Raw genomic sequence first — 21,452 nt, forward strand, 5'->3', positions numbered from 1 at the left:
GCTAGGCCTGAAACGTCAGCTTTCCTGCTCCTCTGATGCTGCTTGGCCTGCTGTGTTCATCCAGCTCTACACCTTGTTATCTTAGATTCTCCAGCATCTACAGTTCCTACTATCTCTATTAATTTCATCAGTTAGTTTCACATAATAAACTATTTCCAAATGGACACTGTGAAATCTAATATGGCTGCTAGATCTTTTTACAAGTTCAAACTTATCAAGTCTCTTGAAGTTTCCAAAGTGGATTATGTAGGGGCCTAGCTAAATAATCCTTTCACACTGATTATTATCAAGGATTACTCCAAAACAATCAGAGCACTTTTCAACAATTGTCAGATATGGAGTAAACAAAACCTCCATTTACATCTCCCACATGATAGAATGAAAATGTGCCTTAACGAACAAGAGATTTCTGTTGGATAAGGTAATAGCTCTGAAAGGTTTAATGCTAAAGACTGCAATAAGGTCCATCCAACCTGATGTCATAAGAGCTTGAAAGGGGAAATAGAGCATCTGGGGCACAAATGCTCGATACTATTGCTGGAATATTGGCAGGGCCCCTTGCCTTTGCAGTATCCAGTGCCATCAGCTATTTCTTGATATCACATGGAATGAAGAGTGGGCATCTGTGAATGCACCAGGGGTCCTATCCTATGCTACTCTGCAACTTGTACATCTGCTTATATAAGTCACCGAAGTCAGGAAATCTGTTTACCATTTATAATTTTCCACATCTTTACCTGAGTGCGTTTTAAAAATAAAAGTAACTGCTTGCTTATCTACTTTACAGAATCTTGCTTATTTCCATTCACTGAGCTACTCCTAGTTAAGTACATACTAAATTGGCAGATTATCCTTTTAAAACATTCACACTTGGTCATAACCAAACCAGTATGGGACAAGGAGAGGAAGGAATCTGTTCACCCCTCCTTATCTGATTGGAACAATCTTCTGGTGATGTTCACTGATGCCTCAGCCTTTCCATTTGACTGGGGATAGTGTGGAGATGATGTGTGGTGTTGTATTGCCCAATCATTTATGAAGCAGCTGAATCCTTCACTAATGAATTTCACTGAAGTCACTTTTTACAATATCTGCAATACGCTTTCAAGCATTTTACTATCCACTGTTAGCCAAAAATGTCAGCTGGTCTAATGCTCTGTGGTTGTTTGAGATGAGATAATTAATCCTGCAAGAGTGAAGAGATCTACTCCAAACTTCATCCGTGATTTGTCTGCTTGCTTCACTTTATATGCATTACACTAACTTGCACTGGATGAAATCATTGATCATCCTTGGTCAGTACAGCATTTTTCTTATTTCCTTGGGCAGGATTTAATTCCTTGACTGTTTCAATGGATTCACTTCAGCACCTCCTTTCATATCTCTTTCGATTTAGTGGCCCTACAGTTTCTTTGTACAAGATGTTATCTTTGTCAATAATTTCATCTCTGTATGTCCAATACTGTCCTGTACCAACAAGTGTGTCACTGATGGTTGTGGCCATTCTTTCATCACTACTTCCTGTTGCACCTACAGCATAACATTGTATTGATTCATTGGCATGATCTGAGCATAACACTTGCAGTCAGAGTCAATATATCTGCTGGATGATTACTTCCAGACAATCTTGAATCTGAAAATTTCACATTTTGTATTAGCATCCTAACTTCATTCATACGGAATATAGCTCTCAACAGCATTTTGATGATGACCTCCTGCTTACCTCGCTTGTATGTCACTTCCAAATGATATATTTCTACAAAGGAAATGATACTCTTTGCAGATGTGATGGAGCAGATAAAAATAGTTTGAAGTAGCTCGTGGATAGACTCTACCATCATTTTGTTTCTCCCAAACAGGTATACATCAACATTCTCACAAGCAAACATAATAGCCAGACTCTCTCAATCTCTGTTTAGTGTTGTTCAGTTTGTGTTCATGCCCTTCTTACAAAAAGCAACTAATCATCCTTGCTGCATGAGAGTTGCTTCAATGTCTTGGCTCACTGACATCTTACTGCAGAGCAACTTCTTCATCAAGTTTATAGTAGCTAAGCACTGGCATTGCTGTTACTATTTACTTGATGTGAGTGAAAATTGCTTCTTGTTCTGTGCCTTAATAGCACTGGACGTCCTTGGAAGTGAGCTTGCACAGAGGAATCGATGACAAATTAGGCAAGAATCTTGCTCGGTAATCCACAAATCGTGATGTTTCATGTAGCACCATTGTCTGTCTTACATTTCACATTTATTTGATTCTCTCCTTTTGCAGTTATAATTCGAATAGTTACACATCATTTATCACCTTGTCTTACAACAGTGGCAACTAGTGCTATGATAAGGAGTCATTTGTCAGAGTCATCATCTGACATCACTCCAACAGCCATCTTCATAGGCTTGCTTTTCTCCTTTCCAGCAAAACACTTGCATGCAAAGTGATTCAGCTTCTTCCAGTTAAAGGGCTGCTTTCCCTTGACTGGCCACATTTTCTTTTCTTTCATATGACGACTTTCAATATTTGCATTGTATACTCTAACTCATTTTTCTGCTGACCCTTCTGGAAACCTTTTTTCCTGAGCTCCCATGTTAAATACTTACTTGTGAGAAATAACATGAGTGAGATAGCTCAAAATGGGTCTTCAAGCCTTCAGTATTTCTCCTGCTTGAATTTCTACTCCGCAGTGAAGTCTAGAGTGCGGTACTGTTTATCATACTACATCCTCTGCACTGATAACAGAGTTGTTACTCTGATTGTTTTCAGATTTTCTGTGTAACTCTGTGGCTATCCCATAGTTTTTACACTGAGACTTGAGGAAGTTTCTGATAAAACAGCATCTTGTACCAAATTTAAATTTGCAACACAACAAGACGAGGATGACCACATAATTTTACAATAGAGTTACGATGCAGCAATTGCTTTTGTTTACTCAAAGCAAGAAAGTTATTATTACCATTACCTCCTGTATTGAACATAAATGATTTATCTTTAGATATTCGAATGTCTGGGGCAAGATTTTCCACTCATTCTAATACACCAATATCAATGTAGAAATTCTATGATTAGAAAAAATGCATAGTGTGTTTTTTTAGCCTTCATGGGAATTGACATTTTATACATTTCCTCCATAAATCCATTTGGGAGACAGGAATCTTACAACAGCCTGAAGCAGGGACTCATGATCCAACATAACCATTGCCTTGTCTTTGTGTGTATAATAAATTGTTCTGCGTCACATGAGAGTAACCTTCTGTATCCATGGGATGGGAAATGGGCAAAGTGCACCAAAGCAATAGGCATTAACAGGGTTGGCAGCAGATTTATGAAAAAATGATTTAAGATTTTTCTCCACTGAGCCAGCAGATATGTTCAGCCTGCCTTTTCCAGTAGTCTCAAGGATGGAGTACATTGACCACCTCACCTCAAAGTGGATGAAATTCATTAAAAAGAAAACCATGTGCATTCTGTAGACTCAAATCAGCTCAAGTAGCAACACTTCAATTTCCCAATGTACAATCTCAGGAGCAAAACTTTTCTCATCACCTCTCTCTTTAAAATGATCTGGGCTCGATACATTTCAACTTATGAATTTCCTTCTAATATAAAGTTGCCTTTTCATCTACTGTATCAGGTTCTACTTAACAGCTATAACAATCTATAAACCTATTATCCATCTTTAAACAGTATTTTTGATATTTTCAATAATTTTTCATAATAAAGGTAACTGGGAAAAGCTGGCTTTGCTAATCACCAATCTGGTGAAAATTGTTTCGTGGTCAGGAATTGTGAAAAGAGAACTTTAACTCTGGATGTTCTAATATGGCATAACTGACTTCCTGACACTGAATATATGGATAGGATTTTACAGTTTGGTGTAGAGTGCTGGTTGTGTGAACAGACTGAATAATGCCTGTTCCTTTTTAATGCAGGAATAAATAAAGCCTCATTATTCCAAATAGCATAATTGGAGGCAGTAGCTATCCTTATGCTGCTACTTTAAGCAACACGAGAGGTTAAATTGCACCATCTGCTGTTAACACAACTGCTTTTATTGAGGAGATTTGTACTCCTCCTATTGGGTGGAAATGGTGCGAGATGGAGTTTGAGTTGATTACTGTTCCACCATCTGATTCCACTGAGCTTCCTCTACCATCACTGCCATAACTCAACAAGTAAGAATGCACTGAAAATTGAGCTCCAATATTCTACTAGCTGTCACAAACATGTAACGACCCAATTAAACCAGCAAGATGAACAAGTTGTTTGTCAGACTATTATTCAGAACAAAGTCAATTCATACCATCTTCCATCATTAACAAAAAAATTATCTTTTTGAAACAAGCTTATTTTTTAATAAATGGAAAAAGACAAGGATTACTATTATGCAATGTAAGGTATACCTCTTAAAAAACCAAAACACTGCTCTCTACAGGAATTCCATCTGCTGCTACACAGATCAACAACCAACCCTACTCTCGGCATGCCAGGTCCACCATTGTTTTCCTTTATTCTTTCATGGAATGTAAGCATTGCTGGCAACTCTGGCATTTGTTGTTCATCTATACATGCCCTTGAACTGAATGGCCTGCTTGGAAAACAGCTGGTAAGAATCTGCCACATTACTGTGAGTCGGGGTCACATTGGTCACAGCGGATAGGATTTCCTTCCCTGAAGGACATTGGTGAACCAGATGGGTTTACACAATAATAGTTGTCATGGTCACCATTACTGAAACTAGCTTTCAATTCCAGATTAACTAATTGATAGATTTTAGATTCCAACAGTTGCCAGCGTGGGTCTTTAACCCTTGACCCCATAACATAAACCTGGACTTCAACGATAGGAGTACAGTGACATTATCGGTAAGTCATCATTTTCCCCCACAACCTGCAGGCACCCTGCTCTGTCCTCAATAATGCAATGGCCCACAACTAGTGATCTATTATGAGACATCTGCTTGAAATGAGTGGCTGATAGGTAGCACAGCTCTGGAAGTGGGCCAGGCCTGCTTTGCCTGAGGGTTTGGACTACTTCCCCAAAGCACTACAAGGTCTACCCAAAAACTGCAGAATGGGAGTGGGTAAAAGCAATGACCTCCATACAACTGAGCCCTGCCTGGAATACTGGTCAGGTCAGAGATTCTATCCACACCTGTATTGAGCTGGTTATGATGATATTTTAAATATCATTGACTTATATAAAAGTATTGTTTGAGAGAAATACAGTTAATAACATGCTGTGACAATTCAAAATGATAGAGGTCACCTGACATGAAAATAGCTAATCTCTCAGGAATTTACAAAGGAATTCCTAAATAGCATGGCTGATACTCACACTTGAAAAGTCTATCCAAGTGGTTATTAACTGGACATTGAAATTCATGATCTGGAATGTATAATTCACACATTTCGAGGACAAAATATCTTGTCTACACATATTGCAGGAACAAAGACCTAAATCTGAAACTTGTAATGCTAAGAGGAGGATCTAAACCTTGCCTATCTATACAGGGGAACACTTGAAAATGGACTATCAAAACTCTTTTGCAAAAATGGATTGTCCACATTGTAGGCTAAGAGTCAGTTTTAACATGTCAAAACTAATAATTATGGCTTCATACATGATGAGAAGCTTGTGGTTTTTGCTGCAGATGCACATCCAAAACCGATCTGTTCAATAATGGCAACATTCACAGTGACTTACCACATCCAAAAAAAACTACAGACAATCCAACAATAGTTTCTGCTTAAAAATCCATACACCTCAAAGACAACCAAAGGACTCTGCACTGTGCATTCTTTTATTTTCTTTCTATTAAACTATCTTCTTTTGGATTTGTACTTGCATATGCTTCAATGGAGAGTGCAGGAGAGCATGCCAGGAGCAGCACCAGGCATACTTAAAAATGAGCTGTCAACTTGGTGAAGCTACAAAACAGGACTACGCACATGCCAAATAACATAAGCAGCAAGTGAGACAGAATTAAACAAACCTACAACCAATGGATCAGATTTAAACTCTGTAGTCCTCCCACATCCAGTCGTGAATGGGGGACAGTTAAACAATCCCTGGAGGAGGAGTCTCCACAAATATCCCCATCCCCGATGAGGGGGGGTCCAGCACATCAATGTAAAAGACAAGGCTGAAGTATTTGCACTGCTGAGCTGCCGATCCATCTTAGACTCTTTCAGAGATCCCCAGCATCACAGGTGTCAGTCTTCAGCCAATTTCATTTACTCCATGATATCAAGAAACGGTTGAAGCACTGAATGCTGAAAAGGCTGTGGGCTTTGACAACATTCTGGCAAAAGTCCTGGAGACATGTGCTCCAGAACTTGCCACACAAATAGCCAAGCTGTTCCAGTACAGTTACAACACTGGCAGTTACCCAACAATGTGGAAAACTGCCCAGGTATGTCCTGTACACAAAAAACAGGACAAATCCAACCCGGCCAATTATTGCCTCATCAGTCTACTCTCAATCATCAGTAAAGTGATGGAAGGTGTCATCAGCAGTGCTATCAAGCAGCAGCTACTCAGCAACACCCAGTTTGGGTTCTGCCAGGGCCACTTAGCTCCTGACTTCACTATATGCATGGTTCAAACATGAACAAAAGAGCTGAATTGTAGAGGCAAGGAGAAAGTGACATCCCTCGACACTGAGGCTGTATTTGACAAAAAGTGTAGCATCAAGGAGCCTTTGTAAAACTTGTGTCAATGGGAAACAGGGAGAAATTTCTCCCCTAGTTGGAGGCTTACTTGCCAGACAGGAAGAAGGTTATGGTTGTTGTAAGTCAGCCATCTCAGCAGGAGTTCCTCGGGGTAAGCTACTCAAGTTCAGAAGTATTTTTACACACCTCTGAAGCACACAGCACTTGAACCCAGGCCTTCTGGCTCAGAGGTAGAGACATTAGCACTGCATCACAAGAGCTCCTAAGAGATTTGCTTAGCTTTAGTCAACCTTTCCAACATGTTATGACACACCTCTACAGCAGGTGGGACTTGAACCCAGGCTTCCTCGTCCAGAGGTAGGGACACTACCACTGTAGTGAGAGACTATTGTTGCTTAGTGTAGTGTCTTAGGCCCAAACATCTTCAGCTGCTCCATCAACAAGTTTCCCTCCATCATAAGATCAGAACTGGGGATGTTCACTGTTGATTGCCTAACGTTCAGCAACAATCATGATTCTTCATGTCAAAATGCAGCAAGACTTGGTCAATATCCATATTTTGGCTGAAAAGTAGCCAAGTAATATTTAGACCACGCAAATGCCAGACAATCACCATCTCCAATAATGGACAACTTACTGTTTACCATTAACATTCAACGGCATTACCATCACAAAATCCCCACTATCATAATCTGGAGTTACCACTGAACAGTCACTGAACTGGACTAGCCACTATATAGTTTCTGCAAGACCACTGAAAAATCATTATATAGCCATTATATAGTGTCTATGAGAGCAGGTCGTAGACTACTCTGCAGCGAGTAACTCAACTCTTAATCCGTTCTCCAAAGTTCATTCACATCTACAAGGCACAAATGAGGAGTGTGGTAGAATCCTCCCCATCACCTAGGTGAGTGCAGCTGCAACAACACTCAAGAAGCATGACACCATCCAGGACAAAACGGCCCACTTGATTGGTACCACATTCACAAGTATCCATTTACTCCACCATAGATGCTCAGTAGCAGAAGTGTGTACCATCTATAAGATGCACTACAGAAATTTACCAAATATCCATAGACAACACCTTCCAAACCCATAACCACTTCCATCTAGAAGGACACTAACAGCAGATACACAAGAACATCATTACCTTCCACTTCGCTTCCAAGCCACTCACCACACTGACTTGAAAATCAGTACTGTTCCTTCCGTATTGCTGAGTTAAAATCCTAGGACTACCTGCCTAATGACATTGTTGGTCTACCTGTGGAACACAGTAGTACACCACCAACTTCTTAACAGCAACTAGGGATGCTAGCCCCATCCATGAGTGAATAAATAATAAATAAATGCATGTGCTTGGGCCCAAGTAATAACATGGAAGCCATGCTTGACCTCACACAGTTGTTACTTTTCTCTAATTTAACAGGTGATAATTCTCTTTAACTGAAGAAAACCCACTAATTGACAACTTGCTGCTCACAGCAAAACATCATTAACTCCATTTTTAATTGGAGAGAAGCATCGTCACGTGCAGAATTGGAGAACTTAAACCTTTGTTCTGAACAACCGAGAAGACTGAACGAAGAGGTATGGGTTTAACCTTTCTCTGCTGATCCTAACAGGGTGCTGCAATGACCATCAGTAAGATTGTCTTGCATGTCCTGTATTCAGGTATTCTATTATTCCGGTCACGGTGTGTGTGATTCAACATGAATAAAAGGTACATAGGTGGTATTCTGGAGTGTGTCAGCATTCACTGAACAGTCACGGCAAAGCCTCAGGGGATAGAGAGAGTAAATGGGAATTTAAATAGCGGCAGTGCACTGTAAGAAGTCTGATGGGACTATTACTTCTTGTTAGTTGGCTGATTCAGACAGACAACCAATTGGTAATGTGTGCTACTTTGCAGAAAGGGAAAATGGTTAACATGAATAGTCTACCAATGCTGAAAAATTGGAATGTGACTCTAGCTTCCTGTAGAAGCATGTCTGGTTATACTTGTTAAACCATCTTTACATGATCTGTGTGACAGGCAATTTTCAATGCGATTTAAAGGAGCTCATTCTTATTGAATTTGACGTTTCCTACAAAATTCATATAAAATTTCAAAAGACTCACGATGGTTCTTCGGAAACAGTCAGTAATTCCTCCAGCTCTTGTGCCTGCTTATACCATGGCAACTTAGCTTCCACAGGGAGTTTCTCTGTAAACCAAACAAATATGTCAAATTTACCTGACGGGTTTCAAAAGACAGTTTTAATGAGTAGCTGCACATGTTGACAAGATTACAGCCCTTAGACCAGCCCACTTGGTATAATAAAATGAGATGATTAATGTTCAAAGATAATTTATTTTTATTGTCTCTTTTTGTGCTTCTTGTAGGTTCCTTACTTCATAATTGTTTGATGAGCTGCAAAAGTTAAGTTTCAAAATGTATTAACATTTCTCTACAAACCAAAAATTCAGCAGTAGGTTAAAATAACCTGGTGTCTGTGTATTTACTTAACAATGGTAGTGCTTTATTTAAACACTTTAATTGTCTTGCCCCTTTGTATATTTGTCCTTTAATCCTCCCACTCCCACCTCACTGTTTCCCCAACACAAGACTTTCTCCCCCCATATTTTCTCCCACTCCCCCTTATCTTTCAGGCAGAAATTCTCTCCATAAACCCCTCAATCACTTTTTTTTCAATGACGGCCTTGAACCACCTCTTGTATTGATTGATTATGATAAATTAAGACATTATTCAATAGTAGCATTGCTTGGAGAAACTTGGGGCCCCTTATATAACAGACACTCAAAAATGTCTGAGATCAATGAGGATGGGACCTGGAGCTGAAACATTGCTTTAACATGCAGTTAGTACAAAAAGCCAACATAGTAAAGCTCATGAGATACCAAGGTGTAGAGCTGGATGAACACAGCAGGCCAAGCAGCATCAAAGGAGCAGGAAGGCTGACATTTCGGGCCGAGACATCTTCTTCAGAAAATAGGCCTGAAACGTCAGCCTTCCTGCTCCTCTGATGCTGTTTGGCCTGCTGTGTTCATCCAGCTCTACGCCTTGTTATCTCAGATTCTCCAGCATCTGCAGTTCCTACTATCATGGTAAAGCTCATGATTGGAATGGTTGCCTAAAAGATTATTAAGAGGCTAATAAAGAATTAAACTGCCTAGCATTGCTTATTATTGAGGCTGTATAGCATACTAGTAGGGACTACTTGGTCTGATGCTATCTCCCAGTGGCCACTTGATCGGGTGTAAACTAGTCATGGAAGATTGAGTGCTGCTTGAAGGTAAATTGCCTTTTATCACTTCCTCCTTGAGATTTGAAGCAGAATTTTGAAACTGAACAGGAGAGTTTTCCAGGAGAGTTCAGCTGAAGTTGTCAACAGTTGATGTTTATCATCATTTAGTCTGGCAATTCTCTAAGGATTTTACCTAAAATAGGGGAGTGTTGTACTGATCCACTTTATTGGAGTCACCACGAGAAAGGGAGTACATGGTGACTGGCATCTTGCTTGAGGTCTCTTGGTCTGGACAAGGAATGGGAGGGGATGGGAAGCCTGAGGCCAGGCACAAGAGCACTAGCTGCAGGACATCCCCATCCCTGTCAGCCTATACCCCCACCCTCTTCAGGCATTACTGGCAAGATAACCTCCAACACTGGTTTTCTGCAAATAATATAAAATAGAAAGAACTGTGGATGCTGTGAAAGAAAAACAGGAAGTGCTACAGAAACTCAGCACATCCAGTAGCTTCTATGGAGAAAAAAATCAGAGTTAATATATTGAGTCCACTGACCCTTCACCAGAACCTTTCTGACAAAGGGTCAATGGACTCAAAGTATTAACTGTGTTTTTCTTTCCACAGATGTTGCCAGTTCTGTTGTGTCTTCCAGTAATTGGCTTTTGATTCATTGGCTTTCTGTACACTGCCGAATGTAATGGGTGGCCATACTTTCCAGTTTTAAGGAAGGGTCACCTGACCTGAAATGTTAACTCTGATTTTTTTCTTCACAGATGCTGCCAGACCTGCTGAGCTTCCAGCAACTTCTGTTTTTGTTCCATACTTTCCATCAGTTGGCTGCAAAAAAAGCAAGCTGGATTCCAATGCATTTATCAAGGACAAAATGACCGATTAACACAGTGTTCAGACCTTTGCTGTTTCTGATCTATAGTTATTACATAGACATTTGTGTACAGGACATAGCTTCAACTTCAAAGTATTATGAACCAAAAGGAAGATGATGGAGAATTTCATAAAGAATGAGATGGGTTTATAAAATGGGCAGACAAATGTCAAGTCAAATTTAATACAGTTAAGTGTGAACTCATTCATTTTGGTAGGACAGACAGACAATATAAAATAAAGACTACAGTTCTAAGGGGATGCAGGAGCAGGTGGATGTATATGTACCCAAATCATTGAAGAATATGTTGAGAGAGCAGTTAATAACATACACAGCATCCTAGGCTTCACTAATATGAATGCTGAGTACAAAAGCAACAAGTTATGTCATGCCTATGTAAAACACTTGTTCAGTCTCAACTGGAATATTGTGTCCAATCAGGGTACCACATTTTTGGATGGATATGAAGGTGTTCAAAAGAGAATACAGAAGGGATAGATGACATTGATTCCAGGGATGTGGAAATTAATTTATGTAGTTTGGAAAAGAAAAACCTGTCTAACCTCATGAGAGAGATAAATTATTCATATGGGTCACAAAAATAAAATATTGCTAAAGCAAGGTAATAAAATTAGTTTACATTTTTATTTGGAGCACTCCCAAATATGCCAAGTTATCATGGAGATGAGCTAAATGTGAGTAGAGAGGATTCTTTTCTTAAATTTATCTTTGTGCGTTTGCTCGTAGAAAATAATCAGATCAGCTTTATTGTGGGAACTGTCAGAGAACAAGATAGAGTTGATGAGAAGCTTTAGGACAGCCGTGATATCAACTGATTGAGGAAAAAAAAATGTCTGTATAGAGCCTGTTAGGAAAATTAGTCCTTATTAGGAAGCAGTGATGTTCCTAATAGTTAAAACACTAAGCACCAATGCAGTGAGGCCCAAGTTTATGCCAAGTTGTCCATAGCTGTGGCATTTTGAAAGAAAGTTGGAGGGTTGCTTAGCTGAAAGCTAATGGAAGGATCCATATGAAATCTCACACCTCCAAGAATTGTGGGAATACTGAGGAGAAATTATAATGAATTCCAGAGCTGTGGCATATGTGATTGGGTTGCTCAAGGACAAGTGAATGAATCTTCTGGGTATCAATCAGTAAGGCAATTCTTGGGCAGAATTAGAAAGTAAAAGGGAGACTGGACTTATACTCCTGAGTTTTGACAAACCAAAGGGCAGTTATTATTGCTTCCTCTATTTATTTCATTCATATAGTAAAGTTTGTTATTTGTTTAAAAATGTGTGTCTGTGGTATATTTCTTTCAGTTAATCAATGGGTGTTTGAATTTCACTTTGAAAGTTAATACTTTCTACAGAAATCATACCACCATGCACTGTGGCAGTGCCAAGATTTGATAAGAACCCAGTCACTGCTTCGTTCGGATATCTGGGGATTTAGAATGCCCTAAGCAGATCCTAGGCACCCTCTTGCATATAAATTGAAATTCTGATAGAGACAGTTCACCCATTTGATCCTTGAGTGATGTGAATGTGTGATTGGGAAACCTCAAAGAGAACAGAGGGGAAGATATCAACTCTAATTTGCTACAGGAGGTGAGGACAGGTGTGGTAAGAGGGAGAAGGTGATTTGTGGGGTCTGGCAGACATTTTTGCTTTATACCCTGAAATAAAAGTTTCTACATTGTTATATTAACCATTTTTTTCTGTTCTATTTTTTGATGTTACATGTTGTCTCAAGGTATTTGCTAATGACTACTGATTCCAGACACAGCTCAGCCCATTTAGGTGAATTTCCATATTACACAGCATGATGCTATAATCACATCTTTTACTTTTGGAACAACTTATTAGAATAATAAGCTCCTGGGTAAAACGTAGCTTCTATTTTGGAATAAATGATTGTTTTTCCATTGATATTCTAGTTTGGAGAAGTCAAAGATCAAAATGTTTTCACGGTAAATTGATCCCAAATGTCTGCAGGGATCAATGTGGAATTATCTTACTTAATACAAATTGTACGACAGACGGAAAAACATGGATAGGAAAATAATTTTAGTTCCTAGGGTGAATTTTATGATTTTGTTCTAGCACTGCCATTGCAGCCATCAAAAATTCAGGAATGAGGTCACCAAGGACAGATCACTATGTACAATTTTTCATCCATTGTGAAATGCTTCTGTATTGGAGGTAATACATAAATTCAGTGTCTGAACCCCAATGATTAGCCTCAGTTCTAAGCAATGTTGAAGCAAGCTTCAGGCTTCAAAATTGGTGTCACAAAACCACACACAGAATTCAGATTTTTGGCTGCGCAAAATAATTTCTCATTTGTTATCTGAGGCTTTTGGCATCTCCACCACTAAAGGTGATCAGAGAGGAGCCAAAGCCACATTGACCACAGCCCAGAGAGAAGACAGAGCTACGTTGACCATAGGCAATAAAGGGGACAAAATTATTTTGACCACTAGTCAGGCAAGAGATGAGGTCCCAATGATTTCTGGTCAGAGGGAATGGAGTCTCATTGACCAGTTATGTCCTTAAGCCAACGAATGTGTCTGTGAAAGTGGCAGTTTGCTGACTGCTGACATTACCGGAGCTAAGGTCATCTCTTTAGTGCCATGATGTTAAAACTGAACTCCACCAATACGCAAAACCCAGTGGATATATATTTTATAGTGCATATACTTGAACCGTGGAGTATATTATTGTAAATACATTTTTATCGCATTCCTAGTTTTATTTGGCAGATTTCTTTTCGATAAAAAATAAGCTAAGTAGACAAACGTCTGTAGGAATAATCAAGTGAGAGGAAGTGAGACACACAGCTTCTTGAACTAACTCTTTGGCCGAAAACTCTCTCCTGTTGGAATGTTGTGGGAATTGTGGTAAAACTCTGTTTACATGGGAGCAGCTCCGAGGAAATTCTCCACGTGTGTAATCACACTGATAAACTGTTCAACAAATATAACATTACCTCAACATTTCAGTCAAGCAATCGAGGCATGCAGTATTATTGTAAGGCCACTACGCATCTTTGTAAAGCATTTCTTAGCCTACAGTGTTAATGGAGACATTAACACATTCTTTAAAATCTATTGAAGCATTTGCTAAGATAAAGACAAAGGAATTTGGCTAATGAGTCACGTAGCATCATACAGTTTGATCACCAAACAACCATTTTACCTTTTGGTTTATAACAAGGTACAGTGACAATACATTCTTCCTTGATGTGTGGTTTTGTTTTTGCATTACAACCACCTGCATGGAGTCCTCTGTGGTCAATACACAGGACCACTCTATATCTGAGGCCCTGTCCACATGTTACTGTACACTAGAGAGAGAGAGAGAGCAACAAAATACACATGGTCAGCGATCATATCACAGCGTGTGCAGAAAGTGAATTAAGTAAGCGAAGCATATTCAAAATAAGATGACATGAGTCAATGCATATGATTGTTATTTCAATGATTCCTGCCAAAGAAAAGCACTTACACATAAATTAAGCAGGGTGCACCATACTATTAAAATGTCATGGTCTTATATAGTCAATAAATTATGTGGCTTAATAGTGTATGAGCTGGAGGTATAAATTCTACATGTTACTGTCTGACTTTCATTTTAAGGGAATACTGACTCAAGTAATGCCACAGTTCCAAGGTAGATGAGAAGGCAGGATGAGCTAGAAAGGGAAGTTCAACATTCAGAACTGAAAGCTTCTTACAAATCAAAGCATCGTGTATATGAAAATTAAATCCATATTTGGTAATAATACAAATAACTTTGAAAAGGAAACACATTCAATCTAAATACTAAATTTTTGTTTCCTTAGAGTTGACCCAATTGCAATTAGTGAGCACATAAAAATCAGCTAAATGGATGGTAAACATGGGCACAGAACAGAGATGCCTAGGAGTATGTGCAAATAAATCTTTGAAGGTGACAAAATAAGACCCTAAGGCTGCTAAAACAAATCATATGAAATCATTGCCGTTATAAATAATAAGCAGCAGAGACATACAGCACAGGAATAGGCCCTTCGGCCCAACACATCCATGCTGACCAGGCTTCTTAAATCGAACCAGTTTCATTTCCCCGTGTTTGGCCCATGTCCCTCTAAACCTTTCCGATCCATCTACCTGTCCAAATGTTTTTTGTAAATGCTGTAATTATACGTGCCTCTAACACTTCCTCTGGCAGCTCTTTCCATTTACACACCATCCTCTGTGTGGAAAAGTTGTCATTCAGGTCCTTTTTAAATCTTTCACCTCTCACATTAAACCTATGCCCTCTAGTTTTGAACTCCCCTATCCCGGGGAAAAGATCTTGGCTATTCACCCTATCTATGTCCCTCATGATTTTATAAACGCCTACAAGGTCACCCTTCAGCCTCCTACACTCCAGGGAAAAATATCCCAGCTTACCCTTATAACTGAAAGCTTCCAGTCTCGGTAAAATCCTTGTACATCTTTTCTGCACTCTTTCCAGTTTAATAACATCCATCCTACAGCAGGGCGACCAGAATTGTACGCAGTACTCCAAATGTGGCCTTACCAATGTCTTGTACAGCTGTAACATGACATGTCAACTTCTGTACTACTTATTTCCCAGAGTTCCCTACCTTCCACACATTTCTCCATGGTAAATACTGACAAGAAATATTCATTTAGGATCTCACCTAGCTCCACACCAACAGCCTTGTGGATCTTTAAGTGACCTTATTCTCTCCTTAGTTACTATTTTGCCCTTCATACCTGTGGAGTCTCTATGGATTCTCCTTTTCCCTATCTGGCAAAGCTATCTCATGAGCCCTTTTTGCCCTCCTGACTTCCCACTTAAGTGTACTCCTACACTCCCTGTACTCCTCAAAGGATTCACTGCATCCCAGCTGTCCATACCTGACATATGCCTCCTTCTTTTTCTTGACCAGAGCCTCAATATCTCTAGCCATCCAGTGCTCCTTACTCCTCCCAGACTTGCCCTTCACACTAACAGGAACATACTGTCCCTGAACTCTCCTTATCTCATTTTTGAAAGCTTCCACTTGCCTGATATCCCTTTATCTGTGAACAGCCTCCCCCAATCATCTTTTGAAAGTTCGGGTATAATACCATCAAAATTAGCCTTGCCCCAATTTAGAACCTTGTCATAGAATCCCCACAGCGTGCAAGCAAGCCGTTCAGCCATTGAGTCCACACTGACCCTCCAAAAGAGCATCCCACCATCACCTACCCCTGCATTTCCCACCCTAGACACAATGGGCAATTTAGCATAGCCAATCCACCTAGCCTGCACATCTTTGGACTATGGAGGAAACCAGAGTACCCAGAGGGGACCCATGCAGACATGGGAAGAATGTGCAAACTCGACACAGACAGTCGCCTGAGATAGAACTGAACCTGGGTCCCTAGCACTGTAAGGCAGCAGTGCTAACCACTGACCCACTGTGCTGCCCCCACTTCCCCCCCATCCCCGAGCCACCCCAACTTTATCTTTTGGACCAGGCCTATCCTGGTCTATAACTACTTTAAAACTAATAGAATTATGGACACTGGTCCTAAAATGCTCCCCCACTAATGCCTCACATGCCCTGCCTTATTTCTCAAGAGGAGGTCGAATTTTACCCTTCTCTAGTAGGGCCATTTACATATTAATTGAAAAAGATTTCTTGAACACACTTAAATTCCACCCCATCCAAGCCCTTAACACAATGGCAGTTCCAGTCTATGTTTGGAAAGTTAAAATCTCCTACTATTACAACCCTACTAAATTCTTACAGTTACCTGCAATCTCCCAACATTTTTGCTCCTCAATTTCTCACTAACTGTTGGGAGGGAGGGGGGGCGCTATGGTACAAGCCCAGCAATGTGACCACCTTATTTACTTCTCAGTTCCACCCACAAAGCTTCACTGGACCATCCCTCAGGGGTATCCTCTCTAAGTACAGCCACGATGTTTTCTGTAATCAAAAATGCCACTTCCCCTCCTCTCTTGCTTTCCCTTCTATCCTTCCTATAGCATCTGTACCTTGGAAGATTGAGCTGCCAGTCCTGTCAAAACAAAGAAGTTACTCTAAACCTTTCTAAAACACTAAAGGAATAAAATACAGAACTATAGATGTTGGAGAGCTGAAACAAACAAAAATAAAAGTTTCTGTAGAGACTCAGTAAGACTGGCAACATTTATGTAGAAAAAGCGGAGTTAACGTTTCAAGTTCAGTGACCCTTCTTCAGATACACTGACCTCAGAAAGAATGTCAAGGTCTTGGAGAGGGAATGGAAGTGATTTACTAGAATGGTACCAGGGATGAGGGACTTCAGAAATGTGGGGAATGGAGAAACAGAAGCTGTTCTTTTTAGGTTAAAGGAAGCTGCAAGGAGGTGTTCAAAACTGAAGTTGTTTCCGATAGCAGGAGGATCAATAACCAGAGGACATGTGTAAAGATAACTGCCAGCAGACCTAGGCTGGAGGTGAGGAGAAAATTTTACTGAGAGTTATGATGATCTACAATGTGCTGTCATAGCAGTAGTGCAAGCAGAGTCAATTATAACTTTCTACAGGAAATTGGATAACAGCAGAAAGAAAATTTTGCAGAGCTCTGAGAAAAGAGCCAAGAACTGGGGGCTCTTTTTAAGAGCTGGCAGTGGCATGATGAGCTGAAGAACTTTTCTCTGTCCAGCATGGCTTCACAATTTTCCATTAAATTAACAGCGAGTAATTGCATAAAAGGAAATCTGTACCGTAACACTGAAAATACAATTGCTGCCATATTTGCACGTGTGGACTGTGAAAGGTAAAGGTAGAGTTGCCATAGTCCTACTGGACCAGAGGGCTGCTCTCTCATTAGAGATAGACAACTAGTGGTGGTTTAACCTGAGAGCCACCACACTGTGGGTAAGGGGAGAGGTTGAGAAGAAGAGCCTCAGCTGGTGTGGGAATTGAATCCACACTACTGGCATCACTCTGCATCATAAGCTAGCTGTCCAGCCAAGTGAGCTAACCAATGTGTGGACTTAACCACTTCCTGAAGGATGAGAAATTGCAGCCAAATTGGTCTGTAAAAATAAAGTTAAAAAATAGCAGTAATGAATGACAAAAACTCATAGTAGATACGATTGAACAGGACTGAAAGTCTCTTGGCTCCTGCATCTTCAAACAAACAGAATGCAGGACAAGTGACGTCACCTAACATTGTTTCAGTAGGTCTACTAATGTTTGCCTGAGGCATCGATATTTAAGTAATTGGCCCATGGGCACCTTTAAAAAGCTACATTTTCTGATTGCATATTTTGCTAAAGGTTTACAATTGTTTTTCGGATTTCCTCATTAAGATTCAATGGAACTCACTAAATAATTTGTAAGAAGAAAGTGAACATTGTCAAACGAAAGTCAGGAGCTGCTGTTCATACAAAATCAGCTTTAGAAGAGGTCTGCAATTAAATGCACTTTGAGCCTATTCTGAAATCAAATGAGTTGAATGTCAGGGCCAGCAGTGGAAACGAGCTGGCAGTGAATTTTGGAATGTTATTTGGATATATTATAACACATAGGTGCAGATTTCAACAGCTGGCTACTTGAGTGGTTTATTTCTCCCATGTGCTGTTGCTAGAATTTCCACTAAACTATGCAACTTGGGCTGCATAAACAATCCCTCAGTAGCAAATTGCAAAAACCATTATAAGGCCTGGCTACATCAATTAGACAGTCCTCAAACCCTTGAGAGTTTGCTTTTGACTCAGTGGGTCATTTTCATTCTTTAGAAGTGTGTATGTGAAAGTTCATATTTTTGTGAAAAGGGTTGTCCCATCAGATCATGTTTAGGCAGATTTACAGGAAATTAGTGAGGGTTGTTTTGATGAGTCTATCTGCCCGAGAGAGTCTGGTAATGATCTTTTAATGGCCATGGCAATGTTGCTTAGAATGCCAATGTTAATAGAATGATATAACAAAGGATGATCTTAATAAGGATCACTGGTCTGAAATGTTAAAACTGTTTCTCTCTCCACAGATGCTGCCAGACTTGCTGAATTTCTACACCATTTTCTGCTTTGTTTCAGATCATGGAAATCCACAGTTCTTTTTTTTTAAACATTACTAACATTAACCTTGGTAATATAGCCCCAGAGCTGAAGATGACTATCTGGGCTAATCACAGCCAGAGAAGTCTCACACTTAGCAATGACCAAGTCTCCCTATTGTTTTCAATCCAAAATATTAACAAGACACTATACAAATGCTAGCTATGATGAGTTTGGGATTAGAATTGATAATGTTATGTTTGAATATTCCAACAAATGTCATTGGGTACACACAAAATTGAGAGCCAAGGCTTGATACAGGACCCTCTTGTGGCAGGGTGCTAGAGTCCCTATCCCTGGACCAAGAGAGCTAAGTTCAAGTCCCACCTGCTCTAGAGGTGCATTAATAACATCTCTGAACAGGTTGATTAGGAAAAAACAGGTAAATTAAAAAAAGAACTGCACATACCTGATACTAATTAGATAAAGTGCCATCTTTTTATATCCAACTTGAAACATGACAGCCAGTGCCATCTGAATATACAAGCATATTCTAACCAACTTGTTCAGGGATGTTATTACACACCTCAAGAGCAGGTGGGACTTGAATCCAGACCTTCTGGCTCAGAGTTATGGACACGACCATTGTGCCACAAGGGCCACTATCTAAATAATATGGAGCTCCACATGTAATTATAATTTGAAAAAAAATTATTTAACCTATTTTTCTAACCAATCTGTTCAAAGGTATTATTACACACTTCTGGAGTAGGTGGGGCTTGAATCCAGGCCACTGGTTCAGGGGTAGGGATACTACCGCTGCGCCACAAGATAGCCCTCACATTCAATTATAAATGGTTCCATTTAATTACACACAGTTCCATCTAATTAAACACAGTGGAACCCCATTCCATACAGCTATAACTTATTGTACACAGTATTCACAATTGGAACTAATTACAAGCAACCATAAGTGGTTGCACATAACCTCAAATGATTACACATACAGTTGCATGTAATCTGTTAAGGTTAAGTGATTACACACAATGACATACAACCCCTTTTTTGGCCTCCATCACAGCCATGTTTAGATACTTCTAAACCTATTCAGAGATGTTATTGCACACTCTGGGGCATAGGGGAACTTGAACCCAGGCCTCCTAGCTCAAAGGTAAGGACACTACTACTGCACCACCAGAGCCCTTTTCCTGATTGCATGATGCATAGTCCCATTACACACATCACCGTTTAATTTATGACCCATCTAACCACAGTAGTACTTAATTTCTCACAGTCTGTTTGAATTACACAGAGTTATGAATTATTACACACAACTTCTAAATAGTTACATATGATTTATAACTAATTATACACACCTGTAACTAATCCTCCACTAATGTTGTGCAGCACGACCACTGAGCTAAATGGGATTAATTTAGAAGATATCTAGCAACCCAAAACTGGACATCCACAAGACTCTGAACTATCAGCAAGAGCAGGTTTATATTCAAGCATATCTGTGACATTATGACCTGCATAACTGCTCTACCATTACCACCATGCCAAAGGTTCATTCTTGTTTAAAGAAGAATGTAGGACACTATTATTCAGAATTATCTGTAATACTATACTAGCCATACTGTTCCAATACAGCTTTTAAAAAACACTGATATCTATTTGGCTATATGGAAAATTGCCCAGGTATTTTCCGCCGCAAGAAGCACAACAAATCCAACCCAGCCAATGCTGCTCTACTTCCAGTCTAACCTCGATCATCAGCAAAGTGGTGGAAGGACTCACCAACAGTGCTATCAGGCGGTACTTTCTCAGCAATGACCTGCTGATACACAGTTGTGTTCCACTTGGGACACTCAGTTCCTGACCTCATTATAGACTTGGCCCAAACAGATAAAATAAATGAACTCAAGAGGGGATGTGAGTGAGTGACTGCCCTTGACATCACAGCAGTATTTGACCAAGTGTCACATCAAGAAGCCCTAGTAAAATTGGACTCTATGAAAATCAGGGGGTGGGGTAAGCTCTCCTTTGATTAGTCATACTTAGCACAAAGAAAGAGGGTTCTGGTTGTTGGAATTCAGTCACCTCATCCTAGAACATCACTACACATGTTCCACGATGTAGTGTCTAGGTCCAAACATCTTCAGTTGCTTCAACAATAACTTTCCCTCCATCAGAAGGTCACAGTGGGGATGTTCATGAAAGATTGCCCAATGCTCAACAGATTCACAACCCCCAGAAGCAGTCTATATCTAAATGTAGCAAGATCTGGACAACATTCAGAGTTGGACCCATGTTGCAAGTAACATTACATCACACACGTGCATGGAAAAGACGGAATCTAATCATCTTCCTTGACATCCCAAAACATTATCATCATTGAATTCCCCACTATCAATATGTTAGGGATTAAAATGGACTAGAAATTGAACTGGACCAGCCATATAAATAATTTTGTGCCCTTTCCTTTAATTATTTTCAATTGTCTCATTGTAGATATTCCCTGAAAATCTGTTTCTTCCAGCTTAAATCAATAGTTAATTGAAACCAATTAGAAACGGTAATTAGTACAGGAAGATTCAAGACACCCGGGCAAAG

The 21,452-nt window shown here is 39.8% G+C and overlaps 1 protein-coding gene across 1 annotated transcript in view; it reads right to left on the bottom strand.

Moving 5' to 3' along the window:
* Positions 1-21,452, bottom strand: part of LOC109921924 (ADAMTS-like protein 1) — a 499,722-nt gene that overhangs the window by 132,606 nt on the left and 345,664 nt on the right. Inside the window, exons 13-14 of the mRNA XM_048595307.1 lie at positions 14,005-14,152; positions 8,793-8,877 (exon numbers count right to left, since the gene is read on the bottom strand). Of these exons, the coding sequence (XP_048451264.1) occupies positions 8,793-8,877; positions 14,005-14,152 (233 nt within the window). The remainder of the gene's footprint in view (positions 1-8,792; positions 8,878-14,004; positions 14,153-21,452) is intronic.

Source organism: Rhincodon typus, chromosome 3 (genome assembly GCF_021869965.1).
Source record: "Rhincodon typus isolate 14 chromosome 3, sRhiTyp1.1, whole genome shotgun sequence".
In the NCBI taxonomy this organism is placed as follows: domain Eukaryota; kingdom Metazoa; phylum Chordata; class Chondrichthyes; order Orectolobiformes; family Rhincodontidae; genus Rhincodon; species Rhincodon typus.